Source organism: Schistocerca piceifrons, chromosome 3, assembly GCF_021461385.2.
Source record: "Schistocerca piceifrons isolate TAMUIC-IGC-003096 chromosome 3, iqSchPice1.1, whole genome shotgun sequence".
Lineage (NCBI taxonomy): Eukaryota > Metazoa > Arthropoda > Insecta > Orthoptera > Acrididae > Schistocerca > Schistocerca piceifrons.
In genome coordinates this window covers 457,923,167-457,947,199 of record NC_060140.1, presented here as the reverse complement: position 1 = coordinate 457,947,199, position 24,033 = coordinate 457,923,167, and the positions used below count along the sequence as shown (strand labels likewise).

General features: G+C 42.7%; 1 protein-coding gene across 1 annotated transcript in view; it reads right to left on the bottom strand.

Annotated features, from left to right (window-relative positions):
• Positions 1-24,033, bottom strand: part of LOC124790103 (acetylcholinesterase-like) — an 81,859-nt gene that overhangs the window by 6,257 nt on the left and 51,569 nt on the right. Inside the window, 2 exon segments of the mRNA XM_047257673.1 lie at positions 1,377-1,509; positions 17,238-17,367. Coding sequence (XP_047113629.1) covers positions 1,377-1,509; positions 17,238-17,367 — 263 coding nt within the window.

Below are 24,033 nucleotides of genomic sequence, written 5' to 3'. Positions count from 1 at the left end.
TGAGTCGCATAGTGCTCAGAGCCATTTCGTATATATAATATAAATCGTAAGTAAATGATTACTTAAAGTTTATTACTTGACTGTGTATACAAAAATATGACATTATTTACCTCAACGATAATTCATTTGAGGAATTAAAACACTGCATTGTCAGAAGGACCAGAAACTTTATTTAATCTCACTGTTCCTTGAATTTTATTTCGTAGTTGCGTTCACATTAATTTTGATTTAATGAGGACTAGTTTCGAAAATGTTCATTTTCAAATCGTTGTCTACAGTAAAGTTTCATCATCAGTAAAACTGTAAAATAAAATATTGTAGCCTTCTGTCTGTGCAAAAGACAAGAGCTTATTACAGATGGCTAGAAAGTTGTTTATATACTTTGTATTTTACATTTCGACCAAATGCATAATTTTAACATAAGTAATGGTTTGGTAATGAAGTAATAGGTTTGAAACTAGTTAGCATTAACTCTTAAATGTGAACGTAATTAAAACAGGAAATTAAAGAGATAGTAAAGATGACTGATTTTGAAACAAAACTTTAAATTTAATTATAATGCTTGGATGCATTTTTAATTGAAGTATAGTATTGTCCCACCTATTGCATACAGCCTCTCTGACGACAGAACTAAAATTCTGTTTCAGGCTTCAGTCAACTGAAATAACCTTCATATCACTAACATTCTCGTTCAAAATCGGTCATGTACACGTGTTCTAGTATTGTTTGTGAATTATGCGAACGCATTTGCATAACTTTATAGGAAAATTATGCTGCCCCTCTTTCATGAGGATTTCCTTAAATTGTGACTGATAATGTGTAATTGTCGAACTTTCCTAACTGATGAGGAAAATATTGTCATACTCAGCCCCTTAAATCAGGATCTATGCACTAAAATCACAAGATTATTTCTCTGTTTCATCTTATTAACACCACAGAGGCCAAATTCACAGCAAAAACATAAAAACCACGCACATGAATGCTTCCTTTTAATAAAACGCATGCAAAGCAGGACGTCCCTAAATATGTAATGGTTGTAACATTCAGTCAATCGAAAACTGGCAACGGAAATAAGATGGAACTTATTTGGTAGTCGAGATGTTAGAGACTCCTGGGATATAAAGACCCTCAGTCGTATTGTAATATAGGATCTGATGAACAAAACCACCTTTACCCGCAAACACAGATGAAATTAAATTAAAGATAATGAGCTCATTCTGCATAGCTCATTCTAAAAATGCAGGAACAGAGTTTAACGTTTTGTGTGATATCACCTCCCCATAGTTACATAGTAGAAGGTTCACAAAACATGTATCCTAATGACAGATTAAATAGTTTAAACGTTATTTATGGTGTATATCTGATTCTACACTTACCCATATTTAGCAAAATTGGTCCAGTATCGGAGTATATTCCTGCGTACTTTATCCTCTTCCGAGTTCGGATCCAAATTGTACTCGGTATCTTTTCTCAGGAATAGGAATGGTAGTTCACCCGAGTGAGTGACACCTGGAACAAGTGAACAATAAACGTTCTCCTGCTTGAAGACAACACAATTTAAAATAAAAATTGACATTCACACTGGATTTCCAGTGGTGAAAATTGTTTCAGCGTTTAGCTGCAACATATTTCGTTGCATCTCGTCTTTAGGAGTTTAAGTATCATTGGACATATTGCTTATAGAGTATGTATCTTGCTTTTACAGTCAGTTACGCTAAAGAGCCATGTTGAAAGTTAGTTATTACATCTTATTTCAGAAACATATATCAAACCAGTCCTTTCTCTATTAAAAATGAAAAGGTAGAAGCACGAATTTAATTTTCCAAAGTATTTTAAATTACATCGTTAAGCTTAAAATCCTTGCATTTCTTTGCTTGAAGCAAAAATAAAAAGTATCGGGGAAAGTACGAGTAGATAGTACACAAGAAATTTCATGTTGGTGCATGACGCAGCGTAACGATAGTTATTGCTGGAGTAGACACAAGTATTTAAGCAGCGGAAGTCACCAGTTTCTAGTCTAATTTGGGGTCTATTTACGTGTGTCGTGATAATTTACACCGTCCCATTTGCTCGTCCCTCATTATCCCGCCTTATTCCCCCTTTGTGGTTTTGGCAGCATACTTCTTTACAATTTAGGCAATTCTCAACGGTTCATGAAACGTCAGAAAGGTTAATGAAAGTTTGGGCCTTGTCACTTTATTTAAATATGCTAGCGCTGCTATGAGCACTCACATGAGTACACACCACTTTATTTCAACAGTTTAGTATTATGAGAGCAAGGTTCTCACTTTAAGCAATTTACAGGCCATTGCTGCTGCACCACTTCATTTAAATAATTTAATACTCACATGGCCACACTCATGTGTGAATTACATAAAGGTGTCTTAAGACAGCCGGCCGCGGTGGTCTAGCGGTTCTAGGCGCTCAGTCCGGAACAGCGCGACTGCTACGGTCGCAGGTTCGAATCCTGCCTCGGGCATGGATGTGTGTGATGTCCTTAGGTTAGTTAGGTTTAAGTAGTTCTAAGTTCTAGGGGACTGATGACCACAGATGTTAAGTCCCATAGTGCTCAGAGCCATTTGAACCATTTTGTTTTAAGACAAATGGTGGGCAATGGCTTGCGCAGCCTGGTGCGCAACATCCACAAGCGTGACCAACGTGGCTGCCGCCAGCGCCATTGACGGAGAGGTTGGTCGGTCCAGTGCAGCTGTTACTTTGAGTCAGAATAGAGACTCTGGCCTCGTGTTTGAATGTGCCTGTCCAGAATCCAGAAGGTATCCCTACTACATTGACAAAATTACAGTTTCTCACTGTACGTCGCGTGCACACACTGGAATATATCCACTGAACAAAGCACGCGGTACATCTGAAGCGTATTAATGAGGATTTGAAATCCATAAAATTATCTGTTGTACCAGCTGCTCCTGGAATGACAAGTTTTTGAGACCCACTGCAGCAGCATCCTCTACGACGGAAAACAACTATAAAAGCTATATTTGTGAGTGTGTGTGTAAGTGTTACTTTTGTGGGAGGGATTATTCACCAGGGAAAATAACTTAGTTCTGAAGGAACTAGCTTTTCAGATATTGTGAGTAGATAGACCTGAGAGTTCTGTGCAAAGTGGCTCGTTGCTGACATCGTCGACGAGTCAACGGAATTTCCCACTCCTCCCCTAAGACATCATGTGTTGTTGCCAGATTTTTCCCCTCTCCCTCCTCTGACACCGTCTAATGCAGGTCAATTGTCCTATGTAGAAAATGGTAAGAAATTCAAAACTGAGGGGAAATTCAAAAGTAGACCAGTTGTGCTAGTGAGTATTCGCCCATTCCTGTGATGTGACTGAGGAAGTAGGACTATTGTCCTAATCATAAATTGGCAGGAAATCGAAGATCTCATGTTGATGGAAGTAGTTCACTTGTGGTAAATATGGAATTCAAGATGCCTTTTGGGTTTTGTCCCTTTGGTTTCACTCACATTTATTTCTCCTCCATGTCCAAGCCTGTTTGTCAGACAAAAGGTGCCAGTCTGGATACGGAAAATGGAAGTAATCAGTCTGCTGACCTGCCTAGCATATTTGTTAGAAAGTACTCAGCCCTGTAGAGACCTCCAGTTCTGTTTATAACAGTCAAGTCGCTTAAACAATTTCTGAGTTTTTCCTCTGTTGTCACCATCTATAAAGTTTAAGTTCGACAGAAAATACAAAATGGACAACACATAAGTCGTACAGCATCGAGTTATTCAAATTCAAAAATCGTAAGCCCACTTTCCCCTCACCACTCTGACATCGCAGTTGAAATAATTTAACCCCCCAACCAGCTATCTTAAGTTTCAACCCCAAGAACTCACTTCTAAGTGTAAAAAGGCGGGAAAATTCACAAAATTCGCTTGTCTTAAGTTTAAAAATGGCGATAAATTCAAAATCTACTCACCCTAAGTTTAAAATGATGGGAGGTCCACTAATTGTCTAAACTATAGAGCAGCACTTGATGAGAACCCCATTAGGTGTCAGAACTATAGAGCACTTGTCCTAAATTTAAAACTATATAACACACTGATGCAGCCTGTGTAATTGTCAAACACCAGTTACTGTCATGTATTGTGGAGGAAAGGACAGGAGAGGTATTCACTCGTGTCTTCACTTAAACGCCTGGGCCCCGAGCTGCGCCGTACCAATACGAAAGTCGTACCGCAGGCCAACTCCTGATCATCGCACAATGTGCTCCCCTGTCCTGAGCACGCCATGTCAGATAATCAGCTCCGGCTGGCTAACCACATCAAACTCAGCACAAGTATCACTCAGAGTGCATACATGACGTCACACGGTCCCATGTCAGCGACAGCTTTTACCTACATGTTACGAATCTGAACAGGCCGGCAGCGTGTTATCAGTTTGGAATTGTGGCGCATGTTTGTCGGTAACCTAATTGTAGGACAGGGCTATAGCTACGTATACGTGTCAGATGAAGATGAATTTCAATACAAGGAATCTGTTAAGTGCCTAGTTTGACATCGCTGAGGATACAGTTTGCATCCACCGCTTCTTGACTGGTGGCATACGGAACTTGCAATCCATCTTACACATTCCCAGTGTACTTACTCGTATTCCACAACTTGAAAAGGTATGATGTACATGAATACTTGATAAAAATTAATTGGTTACTGGTCTGCTGGCGTGCACTGAGTGGTATGTTTTATTTTCTAAGGAGGTTAATAAGTAATATTATACTACAGAATTTAGATTTGTACAGGCATCACTCCAAAGCTTGTCTGACACTTTGTGTCAGGAGGATATACCCTGCACAACAGAATTCAAGGATTACATTTTTGAAATCCTGTAATTCTCACCCATTTGCATGCATAAGCTCGAAATTTGACTCAAAGGCGCTTACACCTATCCTCTGTAATCGTGCAGAAGCATGGTGCCCTGCAACGTCACCCTTGGCCTGGACTACACATCAAATAACAAGCTGGAATGAGATTTCACACTGCAGCGGAGTGTGCGCTGATATGAAAGTTCCTGGCAGATTAAAACTGTGTGCCGGACCGAGACTCGAACTCGGGACCTTCGCCTTTCGTGGGCAAGTGCTCTATCAACTGAGCTACCCAAGCACGACTCACGCCCCGTCCTCACAGCTTTACTTCTGCCAGTATCTCCTTCTGCCAGTACCTCGTCCCCTACCTTCTTTTCTTTCAGGAGTGCTAGTTCTGCTAGGTTCGCAGGAGAGCATCTGCAAAGTTTGGAAGGTAGGGGACGAGGTACTGGCAGAAGTAAAGCTGTGAGGAAGGGGCGTGAGTCGTGCTTGGGTAGCTCTTGCCCGCGAAAGGCATAGGTCCCGAGTTCGAGTCTCGGTCCGGCACACAGTTTTAATATGCCAGGAAGTTTCAAATAACAAGCTGTTGACACATGCGGAAAAAGGTCATGGCTCAGAAGTTCATGTCACGTATAAGGTAGGTTAATGATAGCATTAGCAATAAACTCCACCACAATTATGCCCAAAGCCATCGTGGACGTGCCACATAATGGGAGAGTCGTCACAGCCCCTCTTACCCACATTTTACTCCTTCTTTTGACGCCCCTGCGACAGAGGTTAGCACTGCGATACCCAGCGTTGAAATCGCGCGGTTTTCTTATGAGTGGTTATGGAAAACATTCCAGACACGCTGCCGATCAGAATCGGCAAGAAAAGTCCCCAGAGGGTGGCATTGTCGTACAATTCCTTTCCCAGCCTGCTTGTAACACCGAATCTGATTTTTCCTCCATATAATTTTTCGAAGTTCCCCTACCTCCTCAATACGAGCTTTAGCCTTCAGAGAACTGACACGTGGGTAGTTGGAATATGTTAACCGAATCAGGCTCAAGAAAGTTGTCGTGATTACTCCTCACCTTGGTCAATTTCGGTGCTCCGGTTCTTAAATGTGTGCTGATTACAATGTCTGGTGCAGTCAGAGCAAGAAGAAGACCATGGTTGAATAAAAGAACAATCCTTTAGTAGGATCGCTTTATTTGTTCATGAGACCCAGAAAATACTAGATACAGGCTCCCAGGTAGATGCTATTTTTCTTGACTTCCGGAAGGCGTTCGATACAGTTGCGCACTGTCGCCTGATAAACAAACTGAGACCCTACGGAATATCAGACCAACTGTGTGGCTGGATCGAAGAGTTCTTAACAAACAGAACACAGCATGTTGTTCTCAATGGAGAGACGTCTACAGACGCTAAAGTAATCTCTGGCGTGCCACAGGGGAGGTTTATGAGACCATTTCTTTTCACTGTATATATAAATGACCTAGTAGATAGTGTCGGAAGTTCCATGCGGCTTTTCGCGGATGATGCTGTAGTATACAGAGAAGTGGCAGCATTAGAAAATTGTAGCGAAATGTAGGAAGATCTGCAGCGGATAGGCACTTGGTGCAGGGAGTGGCAAATGACACTTAACATAGACAAATGTAACATATTGCGAATACATAGAAAGAAGGATCCTTTATTGTATGATTATATGATAGCGGAACAAACACTGGTAGCAGTTACTTCTGTAAAATATCTGGGAGTGTGCGTGCGGAACGATTTGAAGTGGAATGATCATATAAAATTAATTGTTGGTAAGGCGGATACCAGGTTGAGATTCATTGGGAGAGTCCTTAGAAAATGTAGTCCATCAACAAAGGAGGTGGCTTACAAAACACTCGTTCGACCTATACTTGAGTATTGCTCATCAGTGTGGGATCCGTACCAGATCGGGTTGACAGAGGAGATAGAGGATATCCAAAGAAGAGCGGCGAGTTTCGTCACAGGGTTATTTGGTAACCGTGAAAGCGTTACGGAGATTTTTAGCAAATTCAAGTGGCAGACTCTGCAAGAGAGGCGCTCTGCATCACGGTGTAGCTTGCCGTCCAGGTTTCGAGAGGGAGCGTTTCTGGATGAGGTATCGAATATATTGCTTCCCCCTACTTATACCTCCCGAGGAGATCACGAGTGTAAAATTAGAGGGATTCGAGCGCGCACGGAGGCTTTCCGGCAGTCGTTCTTCCCGCGAACCATACGCGACTGGAACAGGAAATGGAGGTAATGACAGTGGCACTTAAAGTGCCCTCCGCCACACACCGTTGGGTGGCTTGCGGAGTATGAATGTAGATGTAGATGTAGATGTAGATGTAATGTCGCACAGAACTATTCTACACATAATCTTTGTTATTGTCAAAAATGTACATGCACACACAAACTGAAACTCTTAAGAAGCTCTCTAGTGATTACCGAATCTTATGTAGGTGATTAGTGGAGATGGGTTGGGAGGCGCCGTGCTACGCCAATTAAACAGTCCGTGATTTCATATGCTCTATTATGGCATCCGACCATAGCTTAGTACAGGAAGCGGCAGCTTGGCAACAGCATTAAGTGGCCTTCTGCAGGTTGGCGCCCCACAATGTTGACAAAGCATGCGTCATCCAGGCAATCACAGGCCTGTGACACAACTGCTTCCATCAGTGGTGACACCAACTCTGGCGATCTCAGCTAGCTGTGACCATATGTGTTGTATGGCTAACCTACCCTGCACTCTCTAGAAGGGGGCAGGCCGGTGACTTAATGGCAGTAACCTACTGCACCCAAATCACTGCACAGCGAGCTACTTACCAGGGTTGGTGCTGCATGTTTTGTCAGTAGCTCTAGATCCTGCATTCTCAGGGTGCACTGCCCTTCCCTGATGCAGAGTTGAACTGTGGCCCAGAAACAGCATTCCAAATGACGCCCAAGTAATACAATCCCATGGTGATAGAGCTACAATACTAACAGAAGTGCACAATGGCTGGGTATTTTTATGCTTCTGAGCTGCACTTGTTTGGGCTTTGCTGTCTTGTGGCACGTATACGTAACATTTTGATGGCTACCAATGTGGAGAGGCTTACTGTATCCACCACTGCGGTAATGCTGCATCAATTGTCTCCACACCATGCCAGGCAGGCTCACCTCGCAACACTGTGATGGCTGTGTTATAGTTTATGAAGCATGAAACCCATACTTGCCTATAATTCATTTCCAACTTTGGACCAAATACGGCTGGTGCATATTACAATGCCCTCTCCATTAACATGGCAAAGTCCCTCAGATCGCCTTATAGTAGATCTTCCATAAGTAAACTAGAGTACAAGTTCCTCTGTACCTGACCCAAATGACTCTAACCTGCTCTCTACTTAAAATTGCTCTAACCACTTCGTTTTGTTGTGCACTACTTATCACATTCCCCGACAGTTAGTTTTTCGAAAAACTTAACTTACCGTTGTAGTTCTCCCTGCTGTCTCTTAGGCCCTTGGAATACAGTTCACCGCGATCTGAACATTATCCGGGTCTAAACTTCGTCTTGTATTCCGCTTCTTGTACATGTAAACAAGGACTATGCTTAGCAGAGTAAGTTTTGCTACAGTACTTGGTCTGAGAATGGTAAATAATGTTTCTTTCCGGTACTGGTTTACCTGTACCGATCTACATGCTGTACTAGCGTCTCCACGGAGACACACCTTTCCTGCTCGTTAACGAGTTTATTCACTGAAGAGCCAAAGAAACTGGTACACCTCCCTAATACCGTGTGAGGCTCCCTTGAGCATGCGGAATTGCCGCAGCACGACGTGGCATGGACTCGACTAATGTCTGAAGTAGTGCTGGAGAGAACTGACATCATGAATCCTGCAGGGCTCTCGATAAATCCGTAAGAGGACGAGGAGGTGGAGATTTCTATTGAACAGCACGTTGCAAGGCATCCTAGATATGCTCAATAATGTTCACGTCTGGGGAGTTTGGTGGCCAATAGAAGTATTTAAACTCAGAAAGTGTCCCTGGAGCTAATTTGTAGCTATTCCAGACGTGTGGGGCGTCGCATTGTCCTGCTGGAATTGCCGAAGTCCGTCGGAGTGCACAATGGACACGAATGGATGCAGATGATCAGACAGGATGCTTATGTACGTGTCACCTGTCAAGAGTCGTATGTAGGTGTTCCAGCGGCCCCATATCACTCCAACTACGCACGCCCCATAGCATTACAGAACCTCCACCAGCTTGAACAGTCCCCTGTTGACATGCAGGGTCCATAGTTTCATGAGGTTGTCTACATACCCGTACATGTCCATCTGCTCGACACAATTTGTTCAAACCAAGTTCAAAATTGCACTGATTTTTATGTCTGGTTTCAACCAGCTTTCGGTCGTAATAGAATACTGACATTGCTACTGTTTATTTCGGAGAGTAACTCGGGGATCTTGCTACAGACACTTCGACAATTTACTAACATGAGATTAAGCATATTTAAATCCTTTGGAATGACCTGTTTAGGCGAACTAACAATTTTTACTGTTGGCACACCCACTTCAGTGACATGAACTGATAATTTTTTAGGCCAACGGTTTGTTTCCCGTGGGGAGGAACCTAATCTAAAGAACCCCCATGTGCACGCCACAAGAACTGTGCTACCCATGTAGCTGCTTCCTGTGTGTAATACACCCCTAATCTATCGAGGGACGTCCTGCAATCTTCCACCCCATAGCGTAGGTCGAGGAATCTACAACCATTTTAGTCACAGAGTCGACGTAGCCTCTGGTTTAGATTCTCCACTAGATTCCAAACCAGAGGACCCCAGTCCACCCTGGGTACAATGCTGCAGATCGTCAACTTGGTTGCCACTTCTCGAGAGATGGAGGCCGCCTTTGCCAATTTAGCCAGCCGTCGAAAGGACCCAAGGATTTCCTCGGAGCCCCGACGACAGGCGTCGTTGGTGCCGACATGTGCAACAATCTGCAGCTGGCTGCACCCACACTCTCGATAGCCCCCGGAAGAGCCTCTTCCACATCCCAGACAAGGCCCCCTGGCAAGCACACCGAGTGAACGTTGGACTTCTTCGCCGCCCTAGCCGCTATGTTCCTGAGGGGCTCCATGACCCACCTAACATTGGAGCTCCCAATAACTAACAAACTCCTACCCCCACATGCCCGTCCGGACCTTGCTGAAGGAGTGGCCACTATTCTGGCAGAAGGTGCATTCTGATCCGGCTCAGCCTGCCCCAAGCATCAGATATCACACTGAATCTATTAGAAAAGTGCATGGGATTTGGCAGGAGCCTACGTCCCCCATGCAGCCTTCGCCATGAGGCTCAAGATCTCGACACAGTCCACCACCCACACTGAGGTGAGAGTGGGCCGGCCGGCTCAGTCGCACCTGAGGACGGCTCAGTGACACAGAGCTGTGACATCCCCCCCTGCACACCTAGTACAGAAGAGACTGCCGCAACGCATCCCAAGGTGGCACTCTGGCGCTTGTTGACTGTGGCCAACAAAGCTTCCAGCTGCGTTTGGACTGTGGCCAACTCCTCCTGCATCCGCACAGAACAGACACAGTCCCTACCCATGTAGCTAATAACTGTTTTAATATAAAAACTTAAGGAAATCTACTGCCACACAAGGTTAACAGCTACACTCTAGTTGGGACAAAGGACACTCAATAATGAAAATAAAAATTTGTGGCAGAAACTAGATCTTGTGCTTATTTTCCTGCTAGGGGCTATTTAGTGAATACTAAAGAATAAGACAGTGACCTGCAGTAAACTGCTATGGGCTATCTAGTGAATATTATTAACGAATTAAACAGTGACCTACGGTAAGCTGCACCTACTGATCATCCCTCGTATTTGTGATTCAAACAAGCCTTTACGTACACGCGAAAGTTACCTTATAAAACTATAAAAACTGCTACCTTAAATGTACCGAGTCTAAATGACACTAATAAACGTAAATATTGAGTATTTTATACTGACAGATGCAGGTACAAAACAAAACATTTTAGTAACAATAAGAGTTCAGAATGTAAAGCACAAATACGAACTCTACTTTATAGGAACCGATGGGCTTACAGTGCACGATAACTAAAGCCCACAACAGGCTTAGGAATTTAAGGAGACGGCGAGGTGAGTTTTAGCTTTCTGCTAACTAAACTGTATGTAATAAGGGCTCAGAAGTTGTATTGCAACACTGATTTACTCAGATATTCTAGTGTAATACTACTTTACCACGTATTTTACGTTTGCTTAACTGTTAACGGTCGCAGGTTGCGCTAGTCAAACGTATACAAGTGAGGTTAGAATTCACGATCACTATCACTATTCCTAATAAAAAGTTTAAAAACTGCTACCTTCTATGTATCGAGTCTAATAAACGTGAATACTGAGTATTGTACACTAACTTAAACTGATTAACCCTCGTATTTATAAGGTGAATAAACGTTTACTTACACGCGAAAAATGGCCTAGTAAAACATATTCCACAACTTGGTATGGCCCTCGACATTTTGCATAAAATTTCTTCGTCTTCTCCTTTGGAGTGTACAAAATTGACAAAATTACCCACTGGCCAGCCATGTACTGCGGCATTCTTGCTTTACGGCTCACCGCTTTTTCTTCCTTTTCTAGCGCCTACGTATTAGCTCTGCGCACCCTGCCCCATAGCTCTCTCATCATTCTAGTAACCTCTGTAAAAAATTCTCCTGTGACAGCATCTTATGGCCATATGCACTAAAACGACAAAGAAACAGCTGTAGGCATCGTATTCAAGTACAAAGATATGTAAACAGGCAGGATCTGTGGTCGGCAACTCCTATATGAGACAAGTATCTGGCACAGTTTTTAGATCGGTGAGTGCTGCTACAATAGCAGGTTAACAAGACTGAAGTGAGTCTGCACGTGGTATTATAGTTGGCGCACCAGCGATGGGACACAGTATCTCCGAGGAAGCGATGAAGTGGGGATTTTCCCGTACGACTATTTCACAAGTGTACCGTGAATATCAGGGATCTCGGGAAAACGTCAAATCTTGCACATCGTTGCGGCCGGAAAAAAATCCTGCAAGAATGGAACCAACGACGATTGAAGAGAATCGCTCAACGGGACAGAAGTGCAACCCTTCCCCAAATTGCTGCAGATCTCAATGATGGGCCATCAACAAGTGCCAGCGTGCCAACTATTCAACGAAACATCGACTTGGACTTTTGGAGCCGCAGGTCCGTTCGTGTACACTTGATGACTGCACGACACAAAGCTTTACACCTCGTCTGTGCCCGTCAACACCGAGATTGGACTGTTGATGATTGGAAACATGTTGCCTGGTCGGACGAGAATTGTTTCAAATTGTATTGAGCGGATGGACGTACGGGTATGTAGACAATCTTATGACTCCGTGGACCCTGCATGTCAGCAGGGGACTGTTCAAGCTGGTGGAGGTTCTGTAATGCTATGGGGCGTGCGTAGTTGGAGTGATATGGGGCCGCAGGAACGTCTAGATACGACTCTTGACAGGTGACACGTACATAAGCATCCTGTCTGATCATCTGCATCCATTCGTGTCCATTGTGCACTCCGACGAACTTCGGCAATTCCAGCAGGACAATGCGACGCCCCACACGTCTGGAATAGCTACAGATTAGCTCCAGGGACACTTTCTGAGTTTAAATTCTTCCACTGGCCACCAAACTCCTCAGACATGAACATCACTGAGCATATCTAGGATGCCTTGCAACATGCTGTTCAATAGAAATCTCCACGCCCTAGTACTGTCACGGATTTATGGATATCCCTGCATGATTCATAGGGTCAATTCCCTCCAGCGCTACTTCAGACATTAGTCGAGTCCATGCCATGTCGTGTGGTGGCACTTCTGCCTGCCCCCGGGGATCTCTAAATGATATTAGGCAGGTGTACCAGTTTCTTTGACTCTTCAGTGTACTACCTCATACGCTGACAATCTTACATTCGTGTGCTGCTTCTAGTTGTATGCTGAGACCGACTTAAAGAGACATTACAATTGGTACACTGTGCGTACACATACTGTAGGATCCTAACATTTTCTCCATAGTTCTATGAACCTTTTCCACTCTTCCATTAACTTGAAGATGTAGAGGACATGTTTTCAGTTTCTTCACACAGCAGCTGACACAGTTCTTTGAACAAATCTGATATAAAGTTGGTTCTCTTGTCAGTCGCTATCGACACAGCTACCCTGAACTTCAGAGTCCAATTGTTTACTAACACTTGCCCTACTATTGCTACCTGTGGGTCTTGACCATTTACATTTATCTGGAAAAAATTGTCTAAAATCGCGAGTACAAAATTGTTACCTGCAGGCGACTTGTTGAAAGGATGTAAAACATCAGTGCGCGATTGAAAAGATGCTAATATTTCACATAACCTTTGCAATGGTCCTCTTGTCCGACACAAATCCTCTCTTGTGCACAGTATATGCAATTCCGCACATATTGACCCATGTCCGCCTTGCTATTCCTCCATATCTCACATGACCCGTTAACATGTGATCATACATCTCTCTTAATAATTTCTCTCTCAGTTTGGTTGGTTGATTGGTTGGTTCTGGGGAAGGAGACCAGACAGCGAGGTCATCGGTCTCATCGGGTTAGAGAAGGACGGGGAAGGAAGTCGGCCGTGCCCTTTGAAAGGAACCATCCCGGCATTTTCCTGGAGCGATTTAGGGAAATCACGGAAAACCTAAATCAGGATGGCCGGACGCGGGATTGAACCGTCGTCCTCCCGAATGCGAGTCCAGTGTCTAACCACTGCGCCACCTCGCTCGGTAGTTTGGTTGGTACCACCAATCAAGATCGCAGGTAGTTTCTCTGCACAGAACTCATTCTGAAAACAAAACTGTGACTATTTATGTAACAGTTTACATTCGTCATCCATTTCCTGTGCTGTGTGCTGTTTCTTAAGCTCATGGTCTCCTGTTTGTAATACCACTACTTTCCTACTTAATCAAGCTGCATTCCCTTGTTTCTTTCCAGGTTTATGTACAAACTCAAGATGAAACACACTCAATGGTAGGGCACATTGTCTCAGCCTGCTATATGGAACCTTCAACCCCAGCAACAATTTCAACGCTGCGTGGTCTGTCACCATTTGGAACTTCTTTCCATAGAGATAACACTTTATGTAGGTGATTCCATAAATAAGCCGCCACATTTCCTATCACGTCGTGGAGTAGTTCTTCTCTGTCTCTGTGGAGTAGTTCTTCTCGTCTGTCATGCATTGGCCACCAGATATTCCATCTCCTCAATCTCCTGACTCAGCATAGAACTGAGTGCATGACTGGATACACCGCATGACAGAATGAATTCTTCAGTGAAATTTGGAAACACAAAGACCGAACTCGTCGTCAGAGCTTATTTCCGCCTCTGAAAAGCACATTGACAATCCTCTGAGCATACAAAATCTGAATTTCTTTCCATCAATTGGAATAATGTCCTTGCAGTACCTACAAACCCTTTTATGAACCTTCTTATAATAATTCGTAATGCCAAGGTACGATTGCAGTTTCTTTGACCATTCAGGTACAGGATATTCATGTTCAGCTTTAACTAAACTTGGGTCCATCTCAATCCCATCCTTAATAAGAACGTGACCAAGGTATTCCACCTCTTCTAGCACAAAATTACGCTTCCTGTACTCAAAATTGAACCTGCTCAACCTTAAGAATACCTCCCTTAGGTGTTTTATGTGCTGCTCCATGTCACTTGCAAAGACGATTCAAGATACACCATGCGCTTATGTGTTTTTAAACCTCTCAGAACCCCGTTCAGCAATCCCTAAAACGTTGCAGGAGCGTTTTTCACTCCAAAAGGCATCCTACAGAACTGATAATGTTCCCAAGGTGAAGAAAATGCTGCTAGTAGTCAGTCCTCTGGAGCTACTTCTAGTTGATAGGAGCTGCTTTTTGAGTCCATCGTTGAAAAATATTTGCAATTGCCTAAACACTATATAGTTTCTATGATGTTCAGCAAAGATTAGGCAGCAATTACAGTCTTGGCTTTCAGCTGTCGATAATCGCAACAAAACCTGTGTTTTCGTGATTCCTCTTCTGATATTTTTGGGAATTCCGACAAATTGTCCCCTATCCTCAATAATCTCATCCTTTATCTGCTGATTGACGATTTCCTCCAGAATTGGCTGCAATTACCTCAGTAACCTATGTGGTTTGCTGTAAATCAGTGATTCATTTACTGTTAGTGTTTGGTACTGCATAATATGCAATGGTGGCAACAGTCCTTTTGGAAAAAAGAAATCCTTAAATTCCAACAGTAATTATTCCACTTGTTTCTTACTCTTCCAGGATATCCATGTAAGCTATAACCAACCTTTGTGTTAACCTTAAATCAATGGCACTGAAATTATGCACTAACACAGGTACCATTTTTTCCGCATTTACCTATTGTTTGCATACAGCCCTTCTTTTCACTAATCAACCTGTCTAATCCAACACTTCATTTACTTCCAACGGTTGTACCATACAATATCCTTACCGGTAGCCTAGACTTTACATTAACTCAGAGTGATTTCCCAGTACTGCTGGGTACCCAGTTGTGTGAATCGAGCCTTGGTGTGATTGTTCATGGTTTAAGCGGTTTGTCATACTCAATAGATTTCCCTTGTGGTATCGCTACAAAAGCAACGGTTTCGGCCAACTCAAACATTTTCCGTCAAGTTCCACCACAAGTTCAATTTTGGCCCAATGCTGATGCAGGAAATTCAACCCCAGAATCATCTCATAACCCTCAGTTACATGTGGCACAGGTTTTACACATTGTCTGACTTGAACTGTACCCAGGCAAAAATCTATATTCACTAATCCCGACAGTCAACAGTGTGAAATCTTTATTCCCCATTCCATGCAATCTATACCCTGTTGGGTTTCACTGTTTATGTTCCACCAGATGCCACTGGCAACCGACACATATGTCTCTGTGTCCAATAACAACCTGCAATTCTTCTTCCCCGCTACTAATTTCACCGCACCATCCACGCCTGAGTACGACTCTGCAGTACATAATTTTACTGGGAATGCCTGTAATTGTACCTCAGGTTCCCTTTGGCATTGAACGTCCTTACAGCCTCCCGTAAAATTGCTTTATTCACCATAGCGTCCTGCCCCAAATCGTATGTACAACCGTTAACATCTCTTATCCTATCCGCATAATCTAGTGATTCACCACGCTTTGTTGCCACGCCCAACTGTTCTCTAAAATGTTTGGCAGTGTTATGCTTCCTATACCTTTGAACAACTCACTTTTAAATTCTTCAAAACTTTCAGTTCCCTTGTGGGCTTTCACTTTTCCAGTTAATCTTAATTTTGCTACCCCCAAAATTTCTTTGCAGACTGTCACTCCATCTCTGTCCAGTTCCTAAGATCCTCCACAAAAGCTACCACATTCTAGGTTGAGCTACAAGAGAAAGGAACAACTAAACTCACAGCTGGCAAATCTACATTTTGCTGTCTCGACTGTGCTTCGAATAGACCATGTATTTCCCTATTAACTACTGTTAATCGTACAAGCCTTTCCAATACTACATGAAAAGCATTTGGGTTGAGAGAGAGGTGATGGGGGTACAGGATGATTGGCGGGTCATGGTTTTAGGGGATGCGTTTGGACCCTCATGATAAAGAAAAAGGTGGACCCTATATTGAAGTGGGAAAAGCAAACTTCCAATTCTTATAAAAGCTGTGAAACAGTGTGTGAGGTTTCACGCATCTTTATTCACGAACTGGTGCCTACAGTAGCCCAGTAGAGTGGGCTGGAGATTGTGATGGAGTAGTAAAAAGGGTTGAGTGCACGGCAGGGGACACTTGGCTGGTAACATGTGACTCGCACATATAGTGATATTACTGGAACTGAATCACAAGAAAATTACATATTTTTATTATGTTTCTGCTTGAAAACAATGAAATATAAATGCTGTGATTATTTTATATGAGGAACGAAAATATTTGTAGGGTATTCGTTCCTAAATATGGTGTTTTTTGCCCATAAATGAAAATTCTATTTGCAGCTGAAGCAATGTGAGATACGTTACGATCCATAAAAGATTATTTGCTGTACCGGACTCTGTGAAGTTGTCTAGAGTGAAGTTATTTCCTTCTGAGATTGGTTAGATCGACATTAGTGACGATGTTGGTTAGTGGTGTAGCCACTACGAAGAGATTTAGTGACTGAGTAGCTCAAAGAGGACCTGGTATAGTAAGAAAGCGCAAAATTAGATAAAGAAATGGATGGGTCAGCCTCTAGGCAGTGGGGCATTTTGACCGTTGATGACTTTTTCCAGACTAGATCTTGTGGTAAACATGGCTGCAAAGTTAGTAGTACATCACTTATCAGCAGATGGCCTAGATGTAAACACGTTACCTTAAAGTTCTTTGTACTTACCCCATTCTGTGGCATTCACATGCTCACCGCGGTAATCAAACTCATAATAGAACACTGGCAAGTCAGTTATTTCAGTTACTTTCCGTACGAGAGCGTCAGCTGCCTCGAAACTTCCCTTGTCGATGTTGAACTGTTTCAAGGAAAGAGAAGTCAATTGTAACACAGGGACACTGAGATGAATAAGACAAATTTTGCACTTTATATGCAATAATTGTGAGGTTATCTTAAGACCACATTTAGCTTCACATGTACCAAATGAAACTGTTGTTGTTGTTGTTGTGGTCTTCAGTCCTGAGACTGGTTTGATGCAGCTCTCCATGCTACTCTATCCTGTGCAAGTTTCTTCATCTCCCAGTAAATACTGCAACCTACATCCTTCTGAATCTGCTTAGTGTATTCATCTCTTGGTCTCCCTCTACGATTTTTACCCCCCCCCCCCCCCCCACGCTGCCCTCCAATACTACATTGGTGATCCCTTGATGCCTCAGAACATGTCCTACCAACTGATCCCTTCTTCTAGTCAAGTTGTGCCACAAACTCCTCTTCTCCCCAATCCTATTCAATACCTCCTCGCCGGCCGGAGTGGCCATGCGGTTCTAGGCGCTACAGTCTGGAACCGTACGACCGCTACGGTCGCAGGTTCGAATCCTGCCTCGGGCATAGATGTGTGCGATGTCCTTAGGTTAGTTAGGTTTAATTAGTTCCAAGTTCTAGGTGACTGATGACCTCAGAAGTTAAGTCGCATAGTGCTCAGAGCCATTTGAACCATTTGAATACCTCCTCATTACTAATGTGATCTACCCATCTAATCTTCAGCATTCTTCTGTAGCACCACATTTTGAAAGCTTCTATTCTCTTCTTGTCCAAACTATTTATCGTCCATGTTTCACTTCCATACATGGATGATTACACTCCGTACAAATACTTTCAGAAACGACTTCCTGACACTTAAATCTATACTCGATGTTAACAAATTTCTCTTCTTCAGAAACGCTCTCCTTACCATTGGCTGTCTACATTTTATATCCTCTCTACTTCGACCATCATCAGTTATTTTGCTCCCCAAATAGCAAAACTCCTTTACTACTTTAAGTGTCTCATTCCCTAATCTAATTCCCTCAGCATCGCCCAACTTAATTCGACTACATTCTATTATCCTCGTTTTGCTTTTGTTGATGTTCATCTTATATCCTCTTTTCAAGACACTGTCCATTGCGTTCAACCGCTCTTCCAGGTCCTTTGGTGACAGAATTACAATGTCATCGGCGAACCTCAAAGTTTTTATTCCTTCTCCATGGATTTTAATTGCTACTCCGAATTTTTCTTTTGTTTCCTTTACTGCTTGCTCAATATACAGATTTAATAACATCGAGGAGAGGCTGCAACCCTGTCTCACTCCCTTCCCGACCACTGCTTCCCTTTCATGCCCCTTGTCTGTTATAACTGCCATCTGCTTTCTGTACAAATTGTAAATAGCCTTTCGCTCCCTGTATTTTACCCCTGTCACCTTCAGAATTTGAAAGAGAGTATTCCAGTCAACATTGTCAAAAGCTTTCTCTAAGTCTACAAATGCTAGAAACGTAGGTTTGGCTTTCCTTAATCTTTCTTCTAAGATAAGTCGTAGGGTCAGTGTTGCCTCACGTGTTCCAATCTTCCCCGAGGTCGGCTTCTACTAGTTTTTCCATTCGTCTGTAAGGAATTCGCGTTAGTATTTTGCAGTCGTGACATATTAAACTGATAGTTCGGCAACTTTCACATCTGTCAACACCTGATTTCTTTGGGATTGTAATTATTATATACTTCCAGAATGAGATTTTCACTCTCCAGCGGAGTATGCGCTGATATGAAACTTCCTGGCAGATTAAAACTGTGTGCCCGACCGAGACTCGAACTCGGGACCTTGCCCGCGAAAGGCAAAGGTCCCGAGTTCGACTCTCGGTCGGGCACACAGTTTTAATCTGCCAGGAAGTTTTTATTATATACTTCCTGAAGTCTGAGGGTATTTCACCTGTCTCATACATCTTGCTCACCAGATGGTAGAGTTTTGTCAGGATGGCTCTCCCAAATGAAACTATCGAACGTATTTGCATTCCATGGGCATTTGTCTAGTAAAACAGCTCTTACGTAAGTTGTAATGGCGACAGGATTGCATTTTGAGTTCGCAATTACGAGATTTTCGGTAAAATAGACACATAAGAATCGAGGGGCACGAAAAGGAAGCAATTGTTGAGAAGGGAGTAAGACAGGATTGTAGCCTGTCACCGATGTTATTCAATCTGTATACTGAGCACGCAGTAAAGGAAACAAAAGAAAAATTTGGAGTAGGAATTAAGGTCGAGGGAGAAGAAATAAAAACTTTGAGGTTTGCCGATGACATTATAATTCCGACAGTGATTGCAAAGGGCTCTGAAGGGCAGTTGAACGGAATGGACAATGTCTTGAAAGGAGGATATAAGATGAACATAAACTAAAGCAAAACGAGGGTAATGGAATGTAGTCGAATTAAATCAGGTGATGCTGAGGGAATTAGATTAGGAAATGAGACACTTAAAGTAGTAAATGAGTTTTGCCATTAGGGAAGCAAAATATCGGATGATGGTCTGAGGAGGGTGGATATAAAATTTAGACTGGTAATGGCAAGAAAAGCGTTTTTGAAGAAGAGAAATTTGTTAACATCGAGTATAGATTTAAGTGTCAGGAAGTCGTTTCTGAAAGTATTTTTATGGAGTGTAGCCATGTATGGAAGTGAAACATGGACGATAAATAGTTTGGACATGAAGGGAATAGAAGCTTTCGAAATGTGGTGCTAGAGAAGAATGCTGAAGATTAGTTAGGTAGATCACGTAACTAACCAGGAGGTACTGAATAGAATTGGGGAGAAGAGAAATTCGTGGTACAGCCTGATCGGTTAGTAGGACACATTCTGAGGCATCAAGGGATTACCAGTTTAATACTGGAGGGAAGTGGGGGGGGGGGGGGGGAATCGTAGAGGGAGACGAAGGAAAGAATATGTAAGCTGATTCAGAGGGATGAATGTAGGTTCCACTAGTTACTCGGAGACAAAGAGGCTTGCACAGGATAGAGAAACATGGAGATCTGCGTCAAACCAGTCTTTGGACTGAAGACCACAACAACAAAGGCACATCCAGATGTTTCATATGACCCCATAAAAAGAAATCCACTGGTTTCACCTCTAGAGATCAAAGTGTTAAGAGCTGAACACAGCGTCGGCATGTCCAGTGCGACCAATCCTAAAATTTGGAAGATGTTGATCTAAAAATGTGCGAACATCCATATCATTATCACACCCATAAAGATCAAAATTTTGAACGGCTTTTTACATCCTACAAAATTCTCAGCTATACATCGCAAGGAATTATATAGTTATAGCACTTTGTATTACATATATTCATATTGTGTTGTCGTGTATAACACACGAATGTGGCAGACGGTCGCAGATTCAGAACCATCAAAATTCTTTAAAATATATACACTGCCTGACAAAAAAGTGACTCGCCCAGAAGGAGAGGAGGAAACGAAAACAAAATTCATGGTTTGAGGGGGTACGCGATGTTTTAGCGATTAGAAAATCGGATCAGAATCAGAAAGAACTTGGCAACATTAGCCCACTTATGACTATGACGTTACACCTCCTTTAACGTGGGTGATGCACTGATTCTGTTGAGGAGAGTGCCATAAAACCTGCTCACAACTGTTGTAATTGCTTCTTGGGATAATGGGTACTGGCACTGGGACTGAGTTTATGTCCGAGGTGGTCCCACAAAAGTTCTATCAGGAACAGATCTGAGGATCTTGCTGACCAAGGGAGTTCCACAACATCTTTCAGACAATACATAAAGCTACGTGCCATGTGACGACGAGCATTGGCCTATTGAAAAATGACACTGCGATGCTGTCAGATGAGAGGTCAACCATGAGGACACAGGATGTCCGTGACCTACTATTGTGCCGAGAGAGCTGCTTCTACCACAACCATTCGTGCACTGATGTCATAGCCGATGGGTCCCCAAAGCATGACGCTGTGTCTCTCTAGAACATTGGAAGAATGGGACGTTTCGCAAGGTCACCGTCATATTCAGCGACGGGTCTCCGCTGAAAAAAATACGATGCCATTCATCAGCAGTCCATTTTTCTGGTCACTCTGCTGCAGCTGCATACACAGCTCTTTGTGTTGTGGTGCTGACAGGAGCCTACGCGCTGGATGGTAATTCCTTAGTCCGGCTGTTGCTAGTCTGCAACCAATGGTGTGGGATGAGACAGAATCTTGCACGGAGTGCATTAATTTTTTTCTAGATGTAAAGGGGTTATGATGGCGTACAAAATTGTGGGGCTTCTTTGTGGTGGTCTACCAGAATCTTATCGACGAGTAGACCAACCTTCACATTCCCATGCAGTCCAATATAAGGCCACTGTCGCACTCGAATGCTCCCCAAAGAATTAGATATTGCGTGATTCGACCAACCGGCCAAATAGAGACCCACAATGGGATCCCTTTCAAACTTCGTCAGGTACTGATAACGCTGTCTCACATGAGTATCCAGCTTCTTCGTGTTCCTGACGGCTATAAACCAACATCTGACACTGTTCACGCCCCTTGTCACCAGACATGGTAACAAAATGAAGCATTAGCAACATTACAGCACTCTGGTGGTCGTTCCACCTATTACAGAGAATTGCAGCTCTGATCATTTACACACCAGCTGATTGTATGTTCGTTTTCGAAGTTCCTCTGAGATCCAATCGTGGTTCCCGGGTGTTTCACATTTTTGGCAACGTGAGATTAGAGTGGCAGTTTGCCGCCACAGACCACGTGGCTGGCGTGCTACCGGGCCGTGGCGAGTGGCTAGCGTGTACGCGGCGTTGGAAAAACCCGAGTGGACGCTCAGCAGGGACGCCCTTACAGAAATTTATATGCCACAGAAAAATTGACAAAAACAAAACTAAGAGTGATACGGAGTTGCCAGTTGGCACTCATGGACAGAAAAATATGTAAAGCTAAATTATCTAGCCACGCCACAAAAGTATGTAATAGTTTAAAAGTTATTGTTGTCTAAAAAACTGTAAATTTATGAAAGTTCAAAAGCTAATATCGCGGCAACATGTTGGCCGATTAATATAAATATAGTGTCTACGGATGCGGCTAGTAGAGCTGCATTGAGAAATCATAGCCGATTCAGCAGAATCTGTACCATTTTTGAATAAGAGGTCGGAATGTGGGACCCGACTGAGAGAGACTGTGTTTTTAGTAATTAATATATTTGAAGAGACGAAACTAGCGGCAGCATTCTAAAGTTTAAAGAGGTAGATGAGAAATTAAGTATGTATTTTTATTTGTTTATTTATGTTAAGTATCAAAAATCCGGGAAAAGCAATATCACGCCACAAGAACATTATTTGTGGAACAACGGTGGCAGGTACAGAAAACTGGACCTTAAATTGTTATTGCCCGGAAAATTTCCATATTTTTCATTATATCATATATGTTTTTGTGTTTAGTTTTAGAATATTCACAATCTTTGTCAAACATTGTATTGAGTTAGACAGTCGTTTCGAGGGTGCATAGGACGGCCATCTTTGATGACTGGACAGTTGGCTCTGGACGACGCTAAGAGCCGGACGTGCCGCGCATCTGGGGCGAGTAGTGGGTTGGTAGCCACGTTCGAAAGCGATCATGTGGAGCTCAAATAGTGTTTTAGGACAGCAGACAAGAGTGTATTTTGTGAATTGTGAACAGACTGTCGAGTGCCATCATCGCGACAGATGAATTTTATAGTAAAGTGTTGTAGCATCGGTTGTTAAAGGCCGCTCTTACATAACAGCCCCTCAGACTCATTTAAGTGTTTAGTAAATACATTGAAGAAAAATTAACCACTTGCTCAAATTATAAATCAACGTGAGTGACTCAATATTTTAAATTTCACCGCAATACCTGCCTTCATTGTTTTTTGTATTATCTTGTTAATAATAGATTTCAGCTATTATCAGTCGTCCTTTTTAAAATTTTATTGGCAGATCCAGATTTCAGCTAGAAACTAGCCATTCTCAATGCACTATCATTGTTGACCAATGCATGTAATGCCTGTTGGTCGGACTTCATCCACAGTTCATTCAATACTACAGCAGTAGAGATAGTGCATTGAGAATGGCTAGTTTCTAGCTGACATCTAAATCTGCCAATAAAATTTAAAAAGGACGACTGATAGCTGAAATCTATTATTTACAAGTCAATAGCCTTTTGAACTGAAGGTAACCTGATGAAAATTTTTTTGTATTTTATTTCATAGTAAAAACTGAATTTACGACAGGTGTGAGCTGGCACCCAAAGACGAAAAACGTAGCCAAACATTGAGACCAGCCACATCTCTGGGCCGCTCAGTGTAACATATATATACATATTCGTGCCATAGCAAGTTGTGGCTCGAGCCAAAATTTTAAAACTTCAATGTGCAGTGCCCAGTACAGTTATTTCAAGCAGTGTAGATCTTGTCTTTTTTCAGGTCAATATTTCCTCCACCCTAGGTTCACATTTAAAGGTAATACGGGTTATCACAATCACTACGGTAAGAATTTTATTTTGTAAAGTTTGCAAGGACATACATTCTCCTGAAACTTTTTCTAACCTGTCAGTGGTTTCTTATTACACGACCACATCGTCGACGGCACATTAAATCATAATTGGCCATCCTGCTTTCCTTCTTGTGGTAGCACATGGATTCTTGTATGAGTGTAAAAACGCATAATGTTTTATTTTTTCAAAAAAAAGATAAATAAAGTA